Source organism: Geotrypetes seraphini, chromosome 14 (genome assembly GCF_902459505.1).
Source record: "Geotrypetes seraphini chromosome 14, aGeoSer1.1, whole genome shotgun sequence".
Taxonomy (NCBI): Eukaryota; Metazoa; Chordata; class Amphibia; order Gymnophiona; family Dermophiidae; genus Geotrypetes; species Geotrypetes seraphini.
This window is the reverse complement of record NC_047097.1, coordinates 65,359,467-65,380,176: the sequence shown is the minus strand read 5'-3', so window position 1 is coordinate 65,380,176 and position 20,710 is coordinate 65,359,467. Positions and strand designations below refer to the sequence as shown.

General features: G+C 43.4%; 1 protein-coding gene across 6 annotated transcripts in view; it reads right to left on the bottom strand.

Annotated features, from left to right (window-relative positions):
• The window catches only part of NTRK3 (neurotrophic receptor tyrosine kinase 3), a 1,004,345-nt gene that overhangs the window by 153,137 nt on the left and 830,498 nt on the right, over positions 1–20,710 (bottom strand). For all 6 annotated transcript variants that reach the window (XM_033920393.1, XM_033920395.1, XM_033920396.1 and 3 more), the window contains exon 12: positions 11,266–11,454. In XM_033920393.1, coding sequence (XP_033776284.1) covers positions 11,266–11,454 — 189 coding nt within the window. The remainder of the gene's footprint in view (positions 1–11,265; positions 11,455–20,710) is intronic.

Sequence of the window (20,710 nt, the reverse complement as noted above, 5' to 3'; positions counted from 1 at the left end):
ATTCAGGAAAACACTGCTTCATTTCCACTGATCTATATTTAGGAAGATAATTAGATAAGAGAAGAACCTACCGTATGCAAAGCAATTATGCCTGCGTACCGTTCAATTTTAGAGATGCACAAAATATTTAAGGTTAAACCACGCAACCTGGGGCTCCTTTTACTAAGCCGTGTTAGGGCTTTAACTCACGGAAAAGCGCGCGCCACAATGCCGCGTGCGCTAGACGCTAATGCCAGCATTGAGCTGGTGTTAGCTCTAGCCGCATGGCGCGGGGTTAGCACACGCTAATCTGCGGCGTGCGCTAAAAATGCTAGCGCACCTTAGTAAAAGGAACCCCCTAGTTTGAGCACAAACATAGATTTACGTGAAAATTTTAGCAAAACAACTTCCATAGAACTTGGGGACGGGGGGAGGGAATATCCAAACAGATTTGATAAAAGGCAATTGCATTGATTGTCCCTGCTGTGGACTCTACGAGACTGAACAAATCGACCTCCTGTATGCTGTGGAACGTCCCAGAGTTGCTGGCGTACTATCATTAGGTGAAAGTGTTTTACTAGCTTGAAAACTTAAAAACAAAACCATATTTGCATTTATCAAGAAGAAACAATGAAAATTCTTTGATGGATATCATGGTCTAGCATCCAATAAGGGATAAAATTTAGAACTGTAACAAAGTAAATGTCAGCAGATAAAGACCATCATCAAATATACTGTAATATCCACCATAAATCATAGATATACAACCTAGAATGAAAAATAAAACATTGTAAGACCCTCAGAGGTGAGCTCTTAGAGATTACACTCGCCCAAAGCAACTAATTTTTTCATAAGTACAATTTTTTTTCAAAATGTTCCAAATCTTATATTTTCAAATAGCCAATAAATATTTAATGCTTCATCAATCAAGATTCAATATTTATCCAGATTCAATAACATTAGCGTTCGCACTCCGTCACCTGCAACTGAAAGTTGACCCCCATCAATCAATAATCACACAATTCAATTTTAATGGAATACATATTTGGCTGCAGCTTTATTATCAATCTTAATACTATCTCCACTTACAATACAACCCGTGTTCCAAACCAGCAAACTCCCAATGCATATTTCACACAACCCCAGGGAGCTATTCGGTGTTGAAACTAGCTCCCGTTAAGTCTTTAAACTTATTACATTCCTCCAAACATGACCCATGGTGATGCCAACTAGAGAATGACACGGTGACAAAATTCATCACCGTTCCCGTCCCCGCGGATAACTGCAGGAAACCATCTTCATGTCATTCTTTAAGGAGAGAGGGAAGAATCAGAGTATGAATGGCCACAACCACTGACCCGCAAGCTTTGCTCTGAAGAATGCTGGTGTAGAAGGACCGAGGTTGAAACAGACACTACAGAATGACAGTTTCTGGTATCCAGAGCAGATCTTGTGATGTCATAATGCCTCATTCCACCAATGCCTAAGAGCCAATCACATCAGTGATGTCACAATGGCTTCATTATCCTTGACTCACATAAGAATCAGAGTATGAATGGCCACAACCACTGACCCAAAAGCTTTGCTCTGAAGAATGCTGGTAGAAGGACCGAGGTTGAAATAGACACTAGAAAATGACATGGGATTATTTCCGACGGGAACGGTGATGCATTTTGTCACCGTGTCATTCTCTAATGCCAACCCATGCTTCCACTCCCCCCAAACATGAACCATGGTGGGGAGTGCCACTGTTGGGAGTAAAGGGGGGTCAATGCTTTAATCCCTCCACTGCTCATCCGGTCAGTTTGGGCAACTTTTTAGCATTTAGACACTTTTAAAATAGGTCTAGTTCCAAACGTCTAAAAAACAGTCCAGGACCTTTCGTTAAAGGTTTGATTATGCCTGATGAGCATCCAAGTCCTAAACCCACCTTAAGCCCGCACAAAACATGCCTCTAACATGGCCCCTGAACATTTGGGTGCTCTGGAGACAAAACAACCAGAAAGACTTCTAGAAAGTCAGTTTTGAGAATGCCCACTTGGACACTGGTTTATGCTGCCTTTTGAGACTGTACTGTAATATTAAAGCAATTTTCTTTTCTGTGAATCTCGGCATAATTCACTGATTTTCTTCTTCACTCAAACAATGTTGACATTCACTTGCATTGCTCGACGCAAGCCTTTTTGTTGCATAATTAATTGGGCTGGATTAGTAATTGGATTCTGAAGGCTACACAGTGATATTTGCTTTGTCTTCTTGCAATGTGATGTTTTTATTATGTATCTGGTTTTTTTTTAATAAACTGCTTAGGTTTAGGCGGTGGATAAAAATTACTAAGACTAGGGGACACTTGATGAAATTGCAGGAAAATACTTTTAAAACCAATAGGAGGAATATTTTTTTCACTCAGAGAATAGTCAAGCTCTGGAACGCTTTGCCAGAGGTTGCGGTAAAAGCAGATAGCGCAGTTGGTTTTAAGACTCCTGGAGGAAAAGTTCATGGTCTGCTATAAAGTCATGGGGGAAGCCTCTGCTTGCCTTGGATCGGTAGCATGGAATGTTGCTACTGCTTGGGTTTTGGCCAGGTACTAGGGACCTAGATTAACCACCATGAGAACGGGCGACTGGACTTGACGGACCTTTGATCTGACCCAGTAAGGCTATTCTTATGCTCTTACGTGAGCCAAGCATAGGACCATTAAGCCATTGTGACATCACCGATGAGGTTGGCTCTGAGGCACTGTGGACTGAGGCATTATGACATCACAATCTCAGCTCTGGAATGTTGCCCTCATTGGGGTTCCGGAATCTTGCTAGTCTTTGAGATGCTGGAATGTTGCCACTCCTTGGGTTTTGGCCAGATACTATTGACCTGGATTGTCCACCGGGAGAACGGGCAACTGGGCTTGATGGACCATTGGGTTGACCCATAAATAAATAGTATCCTGAATGATGAGCTTGTTTCTATAGAAGAAGCCATTCTCGGCTATATCCTTTCTTCTCTCTGAACTACATTATGCAAAAAAAAATCTAAAAAGGAGAGGTTCTCTGGCATTGAGCAGGTTCTGTTGCCGATTCCGAATCTGCTGGATTGTTGGAAATGAGGTGTTTTGCCCTTTAAGTATTACTATTACGAGCGTGAAAATGAATATTCCTAGCTAGGAAATCATCCTAAAGCAACCATTTCTGTAGTAACCAGGCCAAAACATTAGCAAGAGAACTGTTTTCGATATTTCATCTGTGATTCTATTACACCGAACTAAGTGGATAGGAATAAACATCCATCATTATGCAGCATAAGGAATGGTTGTTAGTATAGTGGATGACAGAAATCTATATCATGCCAATGTTCTATTAATAGGCCATTAAAGATATAGACTTATTTTGCCTGGCTGAAATTTAGTAACAGATATTGACATGTCGTGTGCTATGAAAAACAAGCCTTGTATTCAATAAACTAAAACTGTGCTAGGTTTTGATTAAGTCCTTCTGGGGGAAGAACAGAATTGTGCTTGTAATTTCTTCCAAAGGAACCAATTTTCAGCTAGCTTTGGAAACAAGTGGAGTGTTGCCAAAGAGGACAACGCTCTTTTCCCCACACCTCATTGGTTCAGGGTGAGATTTCAATTTCGTAAGGTCTTCGCTCCAAACATAATGTGAAGTGGCACAATAGTTGAATACTGAGCGACTGCCTTACATAGAAACAGAATATGATGGCAGAAAAGGGCCATCGGCCTAACAAGTCTGCCCACTCGAAGAATCCTCCCCTCTAAGCACTTCCTCGAAGTGAATCCACATATTTATCCCATTTTTTCTTAAAATCGAGCACGTTGCTGGCCTCAATTACCTGAAGTGGAAGATCATTCCAACGATCAACCACCCTTTCAGTGAAGAAAGGACATTCAACACCCTGCAAAGTTCCTGTCACCCATGGAATGACCTCTAAAACCTTATCGCTTACATTTTCAAACTGAAACTAAATACAGAAAAGACGAAAGTCTTCCTGGCAAGCCCAAAGCACAAAATAACCAGAACATTGCTACATCTAAATGGTCACGAATACCCAATCGCTAAAACTATAAAAATACTGGGAGTCACACTAGACACACACCCAACTATGGTAGAACACACGAATATAGTGGTGAAGAAGTGCTTTTGCACACTGTGGAAATTGAGGCCCATTAAAAAATACTTTGACACTACTTCCTTTAGATTACTGGTGCAAGCTTTGGTTCTATCAACACTGGACTACTGCAACATCGTTTATCTGGGTTTATCCGCACGGATCACAACAGCATCGACTGTATCGTCTACGAGGACCACTTGTTATTAGAATACGTTTGGCGATTTTTTTGTACAGGTTACATAGTCATGCGCGGTATACGCGTGGGTGTACTATAAGGAAATTTTTTTACATAAATGCTTTGTTCCCACACGCCATACGCGTGGGCGCGTTATACACGTATGCGCGTTATATGCGTAAAAATACGGTAATGCTATATAATGTTTCGCCCCTGCGTATGAAAACCTCACCGCTAAATTTATTTAAAAATTTACATACCGCATATTAACCATGTGGTTTACTATTATTCTCCAGAGCTTCCAATTTCCTCCTCAAAATTATATTGTCTTTAAATCTTGATTATTACTTATTATCTTATTATTTACTGATGTTAGCTCTTTACTTGTACAGTGGAACCTTGGTTTACGAGCATAATTCGTTCCAGAAATATGCTCGTAAACCAATTGCTCGTATATCAAAGTGAGTTTCCCCAAAGGAAGTAAGGGAAACTCGTTTTGATTCGTTCCACCTCCTCCCCCCCTCCCCCCCCCCGAGGCTACCGGCGCTGCTCCATCCCCTCCTCCTTGAGGCCACCAACGCTGCTCCATACTCCCATCCCCGTGATCCGGCATCCCCCTGCGAACCGGCATCCTCCCCCCGCTCGCATCGCCCCCCCCCCCGGTGCCCGAAGATCCACCCTTTTCTGCCCTGGGCTGGGCTGGGCGGTGCGACTGAGATCCTCCCTCTTCCCTATGCTGGGCTGGACTGTGCTTTGAGCATTTGCGCATGCTCAAAGCCTTCTGGTCTCGCTCTCTCCGAGATTCTGAATCTGAGAATCTCGGAGAGAGCGAGACCAGAAGGCTTTGAGCATGCGCAAATGCTCAAAGCACAGTCCAGCCCAGTACAGGGAAGAGGGAGGATCTCCGTCGCACCGCCCAGCCCAGACCAGGCCAGAAGAGGGAGGATCTTCGGACACTGGCACCTCCTGTGCATTGGTGCTGGTGCCGGTGCCCAATCGGGGTAAGCGATGTCGTTGCGGTGCTCGGAGGGGGGGATGTAGGATCGCGGGGGGGGGGGGGGGGAACAACGCGAGCGGGGGAGGAGATGCCGGATCGCTGGGGGGGATGCTGGATTGCGGGGTGGGGGGTGGCGCTCGTAAACCGAATCAAACTCGGTTTCTGAGGCGCTGATTTTGCGAATGTTTTGCTCATCTTGCAAAACACTCGTAAACCGATTTTTGACTGTATTTTGTACCTCTATTTTTAACTGAGATATATCTTGTTTTAGAAATGCCCATTTAAGCGTTAGGTGCTGCTAAGAACCATGCGATAGGGGCCTATCACCCAATTAACCCTCCTCCCCCAATTATTGAGGCTATTAAGGTTATTTTGCCAATTTAAGTTGGGCGCCCTTTAAATAATCAGCCCCTATGTAATTAAGGTACATATTATTATGTAATAGCACATAGCAAGATGATCACACTACTAATTAGGTGCTAATTACCACCTAATTAGTGGCCCAGATTGGCTCATTAGCCAGTTTAGTTGGGCACACATCCTGGATCGTGCTCAAATATCGATGCCCAAGTTTAAGCGCCATCTTCAGAACCTGCGGGTTAGCGCCCACGTGTTTGGTACCTATGCTTTACCGCCCTCTAATGAATCGATGCCCAGGCAAACTCTTTAAGAACAGCGTGGATGACAATTCATTGCAAACAACAGTCTATCGCCAGTGCTTGCTCGGACCTTGTTATTCACAAGCGTGAGCCCATGTCTCCAAAAATCTGCGCCTCGCAAGTCTACAGAAAGTTGCTCTAGCACGCTTGCGACAGAGCCGATATGAAGCGGCGCCGAGATAGACCTTGCTTTTAGGTTCTAAAGCAGCTACCCCCCACCGGGTGGTATAGCGAGGGTAAGTGGTGCCTGGGGTGGCGATGCTCCTCCCCCGCCCTCGTTTCTGCCCCCCCCCCATGTCAGGCACGTACCCCCTTCCCCCCATACCCTTTTTAAATTTTCCAGGCGAGAGCAACAGTACAAACTTGCTGCCCATGTTGTACTAGCTAACTCTCCGACGTCATTTCTTAGGTGAGGATCCCGGAAGTGACATCAGAGAGAGGCGACATCGACAAGGACAGCAAAGAAAAATGAAAGAGGTACGAGGGAAGGGGGCGCACACGTGCAGCGGGGGGCAGGAAGGAGAGGGGCAAAGAGAAGGACGGGTGCCTTCGCCCTTTCTTAAGACGGTCTGTCCCCGCCCCGCACCCACTCTTAGTACGCCAGTGACCCCACCCTTTAATTGTAAAAGCATGGCAAGTTTCCTGACAAAACACTGCTTCACTAAATCATTTGTTTTATAACAAAGAAACCTCTTCTGTGTATCATTAGTGTGTTTTGCCCGTCTCTGCTTAATCATAACCTTGCACTCTCTCCCCACGGAGACCTAAAAAACAAAACAAAACCCCAAACAAACGAAAAAGGAGAGAGGCAGTAATTGGACACACAATGTGACTCTGATGATTGAAGCTACATAAATTGCTCATCTTTTCAGGCCAGTACTTATTTGCTCTCTGCGAGCTTTTGGATGACAAACAAGACCAACAGATATTAGAAACCAGCGGCGCTGTGTGTGTGTTTTCTATGCTTTTTGGTTTGTGGGGTTTTTTTTTTTCCAAGATACAGTATAATTAGAAGAGGGATTTGTTTGCGAGTAATTGCATCCCTAGCTAATTTCACTGAGCACCATTAATACAATGCTGAAGATAAGGATGTATGAAGTATCCTTACCCTGAGGAAGATGCTCAAACATATCTCCCCTGTGTGCTACACAACACGCTTTAAAAAAAAAAAATAGATTTTCTCCCTTCACATTATTTATGAATTTAACAGAGGTCCCAATGTTCTAATGCATAGTTTACGCCTTGATAAAGATAACATTCGATCTTTTGAGAACTTTGATTTTGCAATTCACAAGGGTGGGGTGAGGGGTGTCCGATCCAGGTACCATCATGGTGTGGGCGCCGGCAACCCTCCCCCTCTCTTGTTCACCGCCGCAAGCAACAACTTCAACGTGTTCCTCGTGACCACGTTGGCTCCCACTGATGTCACTTCCGGTGCCACGCAAAGGAAGTGGCGTCAGAGGGACAGTCAACGCAGACATGAGGAGCACGTTGAAGTTCTTGCTCGCATGTTGAATTAGAGGTATGAGGGAAGGGGGGGGATGCGCGGGGAAGGAGCGGGGGGGGATGGAGGTGAGGGCAGGGGATGGGTGTCACCAACCCTCGCCACGCTCTGCACATTAGGGTTGTGTTTTGCTTTTGGAGAAGGGGGGAATGATGGTAAGTAGGCTGACAAATTATAGATTTTTTTTTCTGATAGACATTCATTAACAAAATAGTTGCTTATAAATATCTGAAGCATCTAATACATATATATTTAAGACAATGCTAAAATGGGAAAAAATATAGAAACCGATAACAACAAATATCTAGGCCATCCATGAGACACAGGCCTTGCGATGGTGAAATGCATAAATGATGCGATCAAGCAAAATATGACCTTTCATAGCCATCGCAGTACATGAAAGTCGGGAAGTTCAAAATGGCAGCAAGCATTCAAATGGATAGTCTTCTCTTAGTCATGAACTTGAGAGATGTTGTGCATCGTACTTCAAAATTCTCTCAGGCCCTCTTTTACTAAGGTGCGCTAATCGACTTAGCGCACGCTAAACGCATGCATACTAGTCTAGGGACGTGCTAGAGTTTAGCGTGCACTAATCGGTTGACGCACCTTAGTAAAAAGAGGGGGGTCAATGCCTACACGATCGCCTCTGCAACGTCAACTGTCAGGACTCGTTGGGCCGATATTAAAAAAAATTAAAAAAAAAAGCTGAGCAACCTAAATTTAAGTGCTGTACATTTGTCCCCTATTTTGGGTCAAATACAGGAGTTAGGTTTTCTGCTAAAACGTTGCCTAAACTCAGGACCGTCATTCATTTGCTTAGACTTATGAGGCTAATTTAGGTTTATAATGCTGAAAATCAATTTTTTTTCCACCCATAAATCCACTCAAGTTTTTATTAAAATTTGATAAAATCGCTTTTCAGGGTTTCTAAGCGAGTTACAATAAAAAGATTTGGGGTTAAATAATAATAATAATTCACAGTACAAATGAAGATACTAAATTTGGACATATGACTAATGGGAAATGTATGATTGGGGGGGGTATGAATTTAGGGGCTGATTCTATAAATGGAGCCTAGTCCACCTAGCCAAGTTCGGCACGGAACTCAAAATTGTTCAATGGGCTTAACTGGCACCATAATTGGCCATGCCAATAAAAACTAATTAAAAAAAACAAACAAAACACAACAATGATTAAGAGTTCTGTGCAGAACTTGGAGTGGTACCTAGTAATAATTAAGTCAAGCACCTACCGTGCCTACCTGCAAAGTAGGCATATTTAGGGGCAGAGAATAGGTGTGGTACGACTTAGGCATTGGTAGGCATCTGAGTTAGGTGCCAGGAAATTAAGCCAGGAAAACCCTGGCCTAATATACTGATGCCAAATATTAGAATATCTACCGGCACCTAAGAATGTTTAGGGACCGCCAAGCACGATTCTATAAACGGTTCCTATCAGTTGATTGACAAACGTGCCTTCTGGTGTCTAAGAGTTAGGCGCCATTTATCGAATCAAGCCCTTAGTGAAATTTGATATACAGTATAAAGTTTAGATGCCCAACTCTCAATTAGAAGCATAAACCCTTTGAATATAGGCCTCATTGATTTTCTGAGGTACTCATTCATACTCCGTATTTCTCCCATTCTAGATATGCACACATGAACATAAGAACATAAGCAATGCCTCCACTGGGTCAGACCTGGGGTCCATCGTGCCCAGCAGTCCGCTCACGCGGCGGCACAACAGGTCCAGGACCTGTGTAGTAATCCTCTATCTATACCCTTCTATCCACTTTTTCAGCAGGAAATTGCCCAATCCTTTCTTAACCCCCAGTACCGCACTCTGCCCTATTATGACAGATAATTTCACATACTCTATATTTACTTCCTTCAATATCAGGGTCAATGTAGTTCCTGTATAGACTGAAGAAAGACCTACAGTATTTGTGAACAAGGCCAACAGCTAACTTGCTCCAGAACTCAAATACTTGGCCTGCACAATAGAAACATAGAAACATAGAAATAGACGGCAGATAAGGGCCACGGCCCATCTAGTCTGCCCACCTCAATGACCCTCCCCTACCTTTCTCTGTGAATAGATCCCACGTGTCTATCCCATTTGGCCTTAAAATCGGGCATGCTGCTGGCCTACCATAGGGAATTTATATAGAAACACAAGGTCACTCAATAAGGATGCTCCGTGTGATGGTGCCAGAGACGAGCTTTCACATTTGTATATAATCGTAAGAGTGTGGCGGCATTATTAGTAGAGATTGTGAGGATTTTGCACAAGCTCAATTGATAAGTGTTCCATTAATGCGACCCCAGTTTTAGAATTCTCCGTCAGCACTAACTGTAGTGGATTATGGATAATTAAGTTCCGGGCCCAGGTTTATAGTCTGATGCTCTGCGTGCCAAGAAAAATATCAATGTGGGGTTGTCTCCTACTCAGAATTTTTCATGCAGTTTTCCTTTCAGATCTGCCGAGCACGGTGACACGTTGACAATCGATTTTTGCTCTCGTTTGTTTTGGAATTTGATGATTTTTTTTTTTTTTTTTTACCAAACATGTCTAAGCTTTTCAGCGTCCAGTCAAGTAACCTATGTTCTTCCCAAATTGCTTTTAGAAAGCAAGGCTGCTCGTGGCAATATCTTATAAATCATTTTTAAACCAGTTTAAAGGAGTTCCACCAGCCAGTCAGGATTCCAGGACAGCCCTAATAAATATGCATGAAAGAGATTTGCATGTAATGAATATGATAGGCGTACAGATATGCTCCATGCATATTCATTAGGGCTTTCCCGAAAGCCCGACTGGCTAGTAGTCCTCCAGGACAAGGTTGGAGATCATTGCTCTAAGCTGAGTGGGAGTCCTCTGCCCATATTTCTGGGTTCATAGACAACGGCGCGAAAGACAAAGGCGCGCCCAGACAATTGAGTGCAGCGCGGAGGCGCGCGCCGCTCTAAATTACTGTTTTTAGGGCTCCGACGGGGGGTTTTGTTGGGGAATCCCCCCCACTTTACTTAATATACATCGCACCGGCGTTATGGGGGGTTTGGGGGGTTGTAACCCTCCACATTTTACTGTAAACTTAACTTTTTCCCTAAAAACAGGAAAAAGTTAAGTTTTCAGTAAAATGTGGGGGGTTAGAACCCCCCACACCGCCCCCACAACGCGGTGCGATGTCTATTAAGTAAAGTGGGGGGGGGTTCCCCCCCACGCCCCCCCCGTCGGAGCCCTAAAAACAGTAATTTTGAGCGGCGCGCGCCTCTGCGCTGCGCTCAATTGTCTGGGCGCGCCTTTGTCCCGGCGCGCTTTTGACCTGACACCTATTTATGTCAGTGTGTGTGTGTGTGGGGGGGGTGGAGTGCTTCAATATTGTATTTTCAGTTATTAGGGACAGGCAAGTATTCTGGAGTCCTGTAAGGCTTACCTATGCCTTGCTGTTGAAAATGTGATACTCCATAGCACCTCCCAGTGGCAAGAATGCAGATGGGGCAGCCCTGCACAGCTTAGAGGAAACATTGGTCTAGATCAGGGGTGTCCAACCCTTTGGCTTCCCTGGGCTGCACTGGCTGAAAAAAATGTTTCTGGGGCCGCACAAATGCGCAAACACTGCAGCAAGACAGAGGAGGGAGCCGGCAAGACGGTAAACACCTGGAGGCAGCAGAGGAAAACACCGTATCGCCATCGGCCGGGGCGCATGCGGGTTGGACACCCATAGTCTAGATCACAAAGTCGGAATTACTCATTTTCATTAACCCGCAACTCAGTTTCTCACCCCCCCCCCCCCAAAATATATATATTTAATAGACTATGTACTTACAGGTATCCGGTTTATGACAGTTATGGCCCTGTCTGAAGTACTGTGGATTTTCTATGACTGGTATCCGGGTCATGCCTATGACAACAGTATCTGGACCAGCATCTAGTGACGACGGAGTGGTTATACCGTGATTGATGTGATGGAGAGGGCTGGCAGAATCTTCTTCACCACTTATCACTGCGACAGGACCTAAAACAAAAATAAGCATAGAACGATGAAAAGAGTGAGCCACAATACCACTATGGTATTTTCTCTCATTCTAAGGCAAGCCACAGGGTAACAGTGCTTTAAAACAAAAACAAAAACATGTTCTTTTCTATTTTGACTTATACCCCCACCTTTCTAGTACACTATGGGACAGCTCAAAGTGGCTAATAATTAAAAATTCTAGATATAGGGATTGGGACTTGTACACTGCCTTTTTTATGTGGGGGGGTTTTTTTTTGTTTTTTTTTACAACCACATTTAAAGCAGTTTACATACAGGTATTTCAAACATTTTCCCTATCTGTTCCAGTGGGCTCACAATCTATCTAATGTACCTAGGGTAGTGTAGGATTAAGGGCTCGTATTACAAAGACGCTAGCGGTTTTAGCACGCGCTTAGTGTGCGCTAAAATGCTGCGCACGCTAGCTGCTACCGCCTCCCTTTTTTAGATATATTCTGCATGTCTAGTATTAAATCTTTGTCTATTTCTTCCGTTTGTGAAGGAGGCCTGTACACTTCTCCCTCGTCATTCGCGGGGAATACGGGCAGAGCCGGACCGCGAATGGCAAAAAATCACGATTATCCGGCTCTGACCCACCCCCCACCTCCCTGCCGCCTTCCCAGCCTTACCTGGTGGTCTAGAGGGCTTTCGGGGCAGGAGCGATCTTCCTACGCTCCTGCCCCGTGCAGATCGCCATGAGGAAATGGCTGTAGGGAGTTCCCGACCTAGTCTCGAGAGACTACGGGAACTCCCAGCAGCCATTTCCTCATGTCGATCTGCACGGGGCAGGAGCGTAGGAAGATCGCTCCTGCCCCGAAAGCCCTCTAGACCACCAGGTAAGGCCAGGAAGGCGGCAGGGAAGGAAAAAATATGGGGTTTTTAAAAGTTTAGACTGTTTTTTTTATTTTCCCCCTCCCCAGAAAAAATCGCGATTATATGAAACCGCAAATGGAGAAACTGCGAATGGGGAGGGGGAAGTGTATAACACACCAATGTAAATATATTCACCAACTAAACTAAGCCTTGCTATAAGATGTTACTTGGATTAGCTCGGCTATATCTCCTCTCTCATTTTGAATGGTACCGTTCAACTAGGCCCACTCGGCGTACTGGTTTATTAACTTTTCCTAATCCCAAAAATTGCCGTTATAGGACAAGCGCCCCGCCGTATAGGAGGCCACGGCGACAAAATGGCCGAGGCCGTTGCCTAGGGGGGGGAAGGAAAGGGAGGTAGGGAGGGGAGGGGAGAAATTGAGGTAGGGAGAAATAGGGCCAGGAAGGGGAAGCCAATCAGTATCAGGGATGTAAGAATGGGGGGCGAGGTGAGTAGAGGGAGGCGGCACGAACTGTAGCGGAGGCTGCAGTTCGGCCCTCGCCATGGAAGCATCGAAAATTGCAGCTATAAAAAAATATTTTGATCGATCTTTGGCTTATCAAGCAGGTAAAGTTCAAGTATGGTTAGACGACCTGATTCAACCATCTGCATTTTATTGCACCTTTAGAAAATTGGTTAAGACCTATTTGTCAAAAAAAATTTGTTACTTGATGGATGACTGTCATAGTTTCTTATAGTATTTTTCACTATTGAAATATTGTACTGCTTTTCTGGGTGCTTTGTATCATCACTGGAATGTCCAGGCCTCTTTTTTCTGCCTAGAACTTTTTGGGTGTTGGCGGTATAGAAAAATAAAATTCTGCTCAATGATAAATGGTTTTGGGACTATGAAGCCAAATCTTTATTTTCCTCTTCTCTTTAGTTATTTTTATGATGTTTCTCAGTCAATTCTTTTAGCTCCGTTCTCTGTAATTGTGGACTAACCATACTTTGATAAATTGATATTATCCTAAAAGTAGGGATCATGTGTTTTTGACCCTTTACGATGAAACTGTTTCAGTTCACTGTATTTTTTCTTTTTGACCGATACTGTTGTCAAATGTTTGAAAATTATAAATAAAGATTTAAAAAAAAGAAAAAAAAGTTATTATTATTATTATTAAGCTTATAGACCGCATCATCTCTATAAGAATAGAGCTTGACACGGTTTACAATAAAATTAATAAAGCATAAAGGAAAGAAAGAAATACAATGAAATTCATAGAGAATAGAGATAAGAGGTGTTATAGTTCTGAAAATAACCAAGGCTCTCTTTAACTCAGGTGTGCTAACCGATTAGCACACGCTAATCAAATTAGCACGCTAAACGCTAATGCGTGCTTGTTAGTCTATGGACGAGTTAGCGTGTGCTAAATCGGTTAGTGCACCTGAGTAAGTAGGGGGCGAGTTTTCAGATGTTTACGAAATATTTGAAAAGCGCCCTCTTTCCAAATCGATCCACAGTGCCTCTTCCTTGCCCTGCAGATCTTGCAATTGTGTGGCTTTAATATGATCTTTAACTTATAATGCTACTCCCCCCTCCTTTGTCTTCCTATCCTGTCTTTTCTGAACAGATTATAGCCCAGTATAACTGCATCCCAGTCATGGTTCACCGTGAACCTGGTCTCCGCGATCGCCTGTATATCCAACTCATCTTTTTCCATCACAGCTTCTAGAACCGGAATCTTGTTTCCCGTACTTTGAGCATTAATATATACCGCTTTCCAGGCATTTTTGCCCTCTTTTCTCATCTGTGTAGAGCAGGGGTGTCAAAGTCCCTCCTTGAGGGCCACAATCCAGTCGAGTTTTCAGGATATCCCCAATGAATATGCATGAGATCTATTAGCATACAATGCAAGTAGTGTATGCAAATAGATCTCATGCATATTCACTGGAGAAATCCTGAAAACTCGACTGGATTGTGGCCCTCAAGGAGGGACTTTGACACCCCTGGTGTAGAGGTATTCAGTGATTTGCTTACCTGAGGGCTTATACTCACCCGGAGGGCTTAGATCACCCTGCCCCATCACTTCCGCAGCAAAAAATAAAAAAAGGCTCGATGCAGGGTGGTGCTCAAGCATTCTGCAATTATTTTTTGCATGTGCACACGCTATCCATGTGCTAAACATAAAATGCATTTTTTAGTGCTATGGATAGGTCTGGGTGTGTTCTGCGCTGGGAATTTTATGAGCGTTGGAGCTGTTACCACGGTGGACGGCACTAAAAACACTAGCGTGGCTTTGTAAAGGAAGGGGATAGTTAAAAATATACATTAAAATAAAGATAGGCGCCTAACTTACCCCCCTCCCCCCCCCGCTTTTATGAAGCCGCGTTAGGCTATTTTTATCACCGGCTGTGACGGTATTAGCTCCGACTCTCGTAGGAATTCTATAAGTGTCGGAGCTAACACTGCCGCGGCTGGGGATATAAAAGCCTAACGCGGCTTCATAAAAGGGGAGGTTAATTAGTGAATTGGCGTCAATTTTGACCTTTAAATAAGCTCATAATTGAAAAAAAATAAAAAGTTGGTTGGGCAATAGGCACCTAACTCCAAAGTGGTATTAAGGGGTCCTGTGCTAATGGAGAAATCCCCCCCCTCCTCCTTTTACAAAACCACACAAGTGTTTTTAGCACCGTCCAAAGCGGTAACAGCTCCGACACTCATAGCATTTGATGAGTGTGGAAGTTGTTACCATTGTGGCCGGTGCTAAAAACTGTGCTATGGTTTTGTAAAAACGGGGAGGGGGGAGGGGAGGGGGGAAGGGGGTAGCGCGTAGTCATTCATGGAGGAAATCGAAAATACAGCCATTTTACAATCCTGCTAAAAGTGGTCTCAGCGCAGGAGAAAGTGCCACGTTACTAATATCGCTGGCCACTTTGTAGTGCAGTTTAATTAAAGGGCTTCTTTGTATACCTCTAACGGTACGGTAGAACCTGAATGTTCGCTAAAATATTCTACCCATTAGAATGCAACATATAGGCCCTCTTTTACTAAGGTGCGCTAACCGATTTAGTGCGTGCTAAACGTTAACGCATGCATGTTAGTCTATGGACGCGTTAGCATTTACCATGCACTAATTCGATTAGCACGCGCTAATCGGTTCATACACCTTAGTAAAAGAGGGGGATAATATTTGTAAGTGTAGAGATAGATTTTGCCTTTACTGAAAATGTGCATTTCATTAAAAAAAAAAAACATGTTTTCTCATGGCAGAATCATCTACCTACAAATAAGCAGTTTTTACAAAGCAGAGCTACCCACCCCCAGAGAGTTCATTAACGGTTTCCATCTTTGCCAATCATCGCCAACCTTTGTTTGTTTTCTCTCTACTGACCACTGAATTGTATTTTGTTTTTTTTTTTCTTCCCTAAGTGATTGACAGGCAACTTCAAGAGCATTACCAAGACTGCAAACTGATAACCTTCAAGGAATCCGCACACAAGCAAAGGCTGTGTGATTACCCAGATAGAGAGAATGAGTTTGTGCTTTTCCAAGATGGAGTAATGGTAATGAAGAAAACTTGGGGGATGGGGTGGTTTGATGGAAGAGGGTCATGTTCTTGTATTGTTTTCAACATTTCTACACAAAATGCTTTTTAAATCTGTGTTTCTCTTCTCGCTGATAGCCAATGTAGATGGCTTATTGATCCAAGCACTTTATTCCTTCTGAAAGGTACAAACAATATGCAAGTTTCAGCTCTCCACTAATGTCATTTCAAGCAGTTATATAATAATGATTCACTGTGGGAGTTTAAGAAATATATAATTTGCTGAAGAGTGACTTCTAATAGGCCTCATTAAAATAACAGTCCTTTTACTCAAAAAGTAGCCTCTTTTTTTTTCTCTGAATTTATTGATCAATAAATCCAGAATAAAATACCATAGAGGTGGCACTAGTGCTGACTACAACTTAGAACCACTACTTGTACTTAAGAACATATGAATAGTCTTACTGGGTCAGACCAATGGTCCATCGAGCCCAGTAGCCAGTTCTCACGGTGACCAATCCAGGTCACTAGTACCTGGCCAAAACCCAAAGAGTAGCAACATTCCATGCTACCGATCCAGGGCAAGCAGTGGCTTCTCCCATGTCTTTCTCAATAACAGTCTATGGACTTTTCCTCAAGGTCTACTTAAAAGTCATCTATTTAAATAATCATTCACACTGCGTTGACCTTCATTTCTAGACTTTGCCCATTACCTATGAAAGAAACATCTTTTTTCTTTTGCCCCAGTCCTCTTGTTCTTAACTTAAATGTTCTCTTTTACTTTTGCAATTGTATTTCATTTCCTCAAACCTTCCATTTCACATTAGTCAAAAGTCTCCGTTTAGTTTGTTATCTATATTTTAAAATTTATGTTATAATTTACCCCTGAATCTTTTTTTTATTGTAACTCACTTAGAAATCCTGACAAGGGATCTTATCAAATTTTTAATAAAACTTGAAACAAACCATTGTATGTTACTATATAAAATTTCAATGAAATTTTGGAATTGAAACTGGCAAGGGGAGGAGTGGGGTGCTGGCACCCCGAGGCAGACCGCACCCATGGCAGTCTGCCCCCTTCCCCCGCACCCCCCTCACTACGTCACAGACTGGAATGATAGGGGAAACTTGTCACGTTTAACTTTCTCTTTGAACGACATGCCCTTGTTTCATTTTCAAAAATGGGAGTTGGAAACACCCTCTACCTTCGTGCATTTACAAAAACATGAAGTGCCGATGGAATCCATTGCGAACTTGTTATACCTAACGGCAGCAGACAGAATGGTTCTGATTATCCTATTGATCACTGTAAAAATACTGGGAGTAACATTAGATCGGCACCTTACTCTGGAACAACATACAGATCTGCTTCTCGGTTCTATGGAAACTGAATCATTAAGAAATATTTTGACGATGTATCATTCTGCTTGTTAATTCAGTCATCTATATTAAGTATTCTTAACTACTATAACATAATCTACTTGGGTGCCTATAAGAAATTCTTGAAAAAAATTAAGAGTGGTACAAAACACTACAGTATGGTTGATTTTCAGCCTGAAAAAATGGGAGCACATCAGTCCCTATTACCAAAAGGTGCATTGGTTGCTGATGGAGGACAGAGTTTTATTTACATTTGCATGTATCTGTTTTAAATCGATTTTTGGTATGTCTCCAGGTTACCTGGTTTCCCATTTCTCCTTGAACTATTCCAATAAGCCTACACGTAGAGTTCATCTATCTGCATATCCTACCATAAAATCTTGTTGCTTCAAGAGATTTCTTGACAAAACTCTCTCTTTTCAGGCAGCAAAAATGAATGACTGGTTCAGTAAAATTATGCCAGGTGTCTCATCTTATTTTTTTAGAAAATTAGTGAAGAAAACAATTATTTGACAGATTCGTAACCTAAGCCTTCCACTGTTTTTTTATCAATCATAATCATGTATCTTTTATGACTTGCTTATATTCGCTGATGTCCAGCATATCTTTGTTGTAAACCGCCTAGAACTGCTAAGGTCTGGCGGTATAGAAGAATAAAGTTATTATTATTATTATTATATAACTGACTCTTGCATTGGCATTTCAAGCAGACTTTCACTTCTGGTTGTTCTGTATTTTATTCTGCAATAAGGCGATAAGATCATCCCTTCGTTTTTATATACTACTTAATCCTTTACAATAAAAATTCCTGTCATTCTTCTAGCCACGGTTCTTGCGATGTAGCCATGGTGCTACCTGCTGGTAGGTTTGCAAAGCCTGTGGTGGTCAATGCGAAAGGCAGGTTGCCAGCCACCTAGGAGTGGGCAATACCTTGTGCCAATTTTTCTAAGCCTCTCCGAGAAAGAAAACATATCAGATGAAAGAAAAAAGGCTTAATTCATCTAGAAGAAATTAATTTAAGCGTAGACAGTGCATCAGATTTTAAGGGACAGAAAAAGTACTTAGTTATATGAGCACCACCTAGCCGGAATGTGCACGGATTCTAAATCTCGTCAGTGCTACTGTGATGCCTACGTCAGCATGCAATGGGTCTAAATACAAATAAAGCCAACATCCATATGATTTCACATGGAGAGATGGGATCCTAAGTTGGCATCTATAAATGTTTGAAGCGCATGAGACTGAGGGCCAGATTCTCTAATGTCACCGGTAAAATCTGATGGGTTGCTGCAGTGACCGTAAATCTAACAATTTAAAAGAGACGAGCCATTCTCAAAGAACCATGCACGCAAATGAGGTTCACGGAGGGTCGCCAAATTTACATGAGATCAGTGGTTGGGGATGGTGATTAGCGTGCATGCATAGTCCATGGACAGAGGCGTAAATGTGCGCGTGCCGGGGAAAGCTATGCCGTTAGCACGCACATCATAGGCAAGGCATGGGTGGATAGAAGGAGTGGAGAACTACCAGCAAACGCTATTTTACTGTATTAATCGTAGGTATGCCAGTGCTATTGGATGAAGGGGAATGGAGGGGTGGTACAATCATTGGCTTTCAACAAATGAGTATAAAAGACCACCTTTAATACATGCGCTCAAGACGCGTGCTTTTGAGATTTTTTTTCCCACTGTTATAGTACTATAATTTATCCCTCATGGGAATCCTATGAGCAACGCAGGTGTTTACCGCTGCAGCCGGGCTCTAAAATCCACGCTATGGTTTTGTAAAAAAGAGGGGAGGTATGTGAATAGGGTTCATAGACAACGGCGCGAAAGACAAAGGCGCGCCCAGACAATTGAGCGCAGCGCGGAGGCGCGCGCCGCTCAAAAGTACTGTTTTTAGGGGCTCCGACGGGGGGTTTTGTTGGGGAACCCCCCCACTTTACTTAATAGACATCGCGCCGGCGTTATGGGGGGTTGTAACCAGTGTTCCCTCTAAGCGGGCGGGTGTTGTGAGCAAACTTTTTTCACTGTGAGCTAAAAATATCGGGCGCCAGCAAGTTATGAGCCAAATAAATATGTTGTCAAGGCATCAGGCCAGCTTAAGTTCCAGGCCAGTTATGGAACTGAATTTAAGATTTGTAGGTTCATGGGGACATACTCTAGTCCGTATAGTGTAACAGGAAAATTTACAAAGGGAAACTCTCTAAGGCATAAAGAACACATGGGATTTGCTTATGAAACTGATATGTATTCTCAGCCACATAAACTTCAGCCCTGTCTCTTTTCGGCCAGGTGATATTAACTATTCTATTTCAAGCATGAGTAGGTTTCATTGCAGATGGAAGGGCTATTTTACTAATCATTTAACCTGTCTTAACTGTTTAGATACAAGGATCCAATGCTGGTAGAGCTATCCTCCCTATTTAACCCGATTAGTATCTGGCCCCAAACTGTTGTCAAGTACCAGCCAGACTCCACTGAAGAACACAGTATACATAGGCAGCGGAACGCTTTTTTGTTTGGGAGGCCCAAAAGCTGCACCTTAGACCCCTACCCCAGACCTGTCCAAGCTCCTCCCTTGACCTCACCCCCATAATAATAGCACTAATTGTATACACCATTTCTTCCATTCATTTTTCATAGACATACAATATAATCTTATTAATAATACACAATGGTAATCACAAAATTAAACTACACAAAGTGCACTCTTTTTTTTCTCCCCACCACTGCACAGCATTTCTTCCTCTCTACTCCACCCCCCATGTGCAATGTCTTCCTCTCTCTCTCTCATTCCTTCCCTTGCTGCAAAGGGAGTGGGGAAAGCTTGTCACCCCTTTCCCTCACCCCTCCATTATCTTACTATTTTCTTCCCCCTTTATTTATCTCCTTCCATCCAGTATGTGTTCTTTCCCCACTTCCATTCAGCATCTGCTCTCCCCTCTCAACTGACATCCATCTGCCTTCTGCTCTCTCTCCCTTCTTCTCACTTCCATCATCTGTCCCCTTCTCTCTCTCATCTCCTCCATTCCATCATCTGCTCCTTCTCTCTCCCCCCCTCCAACTTCCATTATCTGCCCCCTTCCCCTTACCTTTGCGGGTCACTTTCTTTCCCCTGAGGTGGCTCATGTCAGAGGGGAAGCTTTGGCCGAGCAGAACCGCTTGCAAGGAACAGTGGAACTTACTTGATTGATGTCGATGCTGGGGCCCGTTGCCGTTTGAAGAAGAAAAAAAAAAAAGGTGGAAAAAAGGGACCTGCAAAGGCGAGAGGAAGGGAAACCTTCAGGACAGCTGCTCTTTGCCCTCCTTCAGTGGGCCAAGAATCCAGACCAGCAGCGGCAGCTCTGTATATTTTTAACTTCGGCACAGAGCTGCCCCTAATCAATAGTTTAGCGCGGTTTCATGAAGCAGCTTCGGGGCCTTTGCTAGGCCGGCCCACATCGCATCATCGAAGCGGGCCGGCATAGCAAAGGCCCCGAAGCTGCCTCATGAAA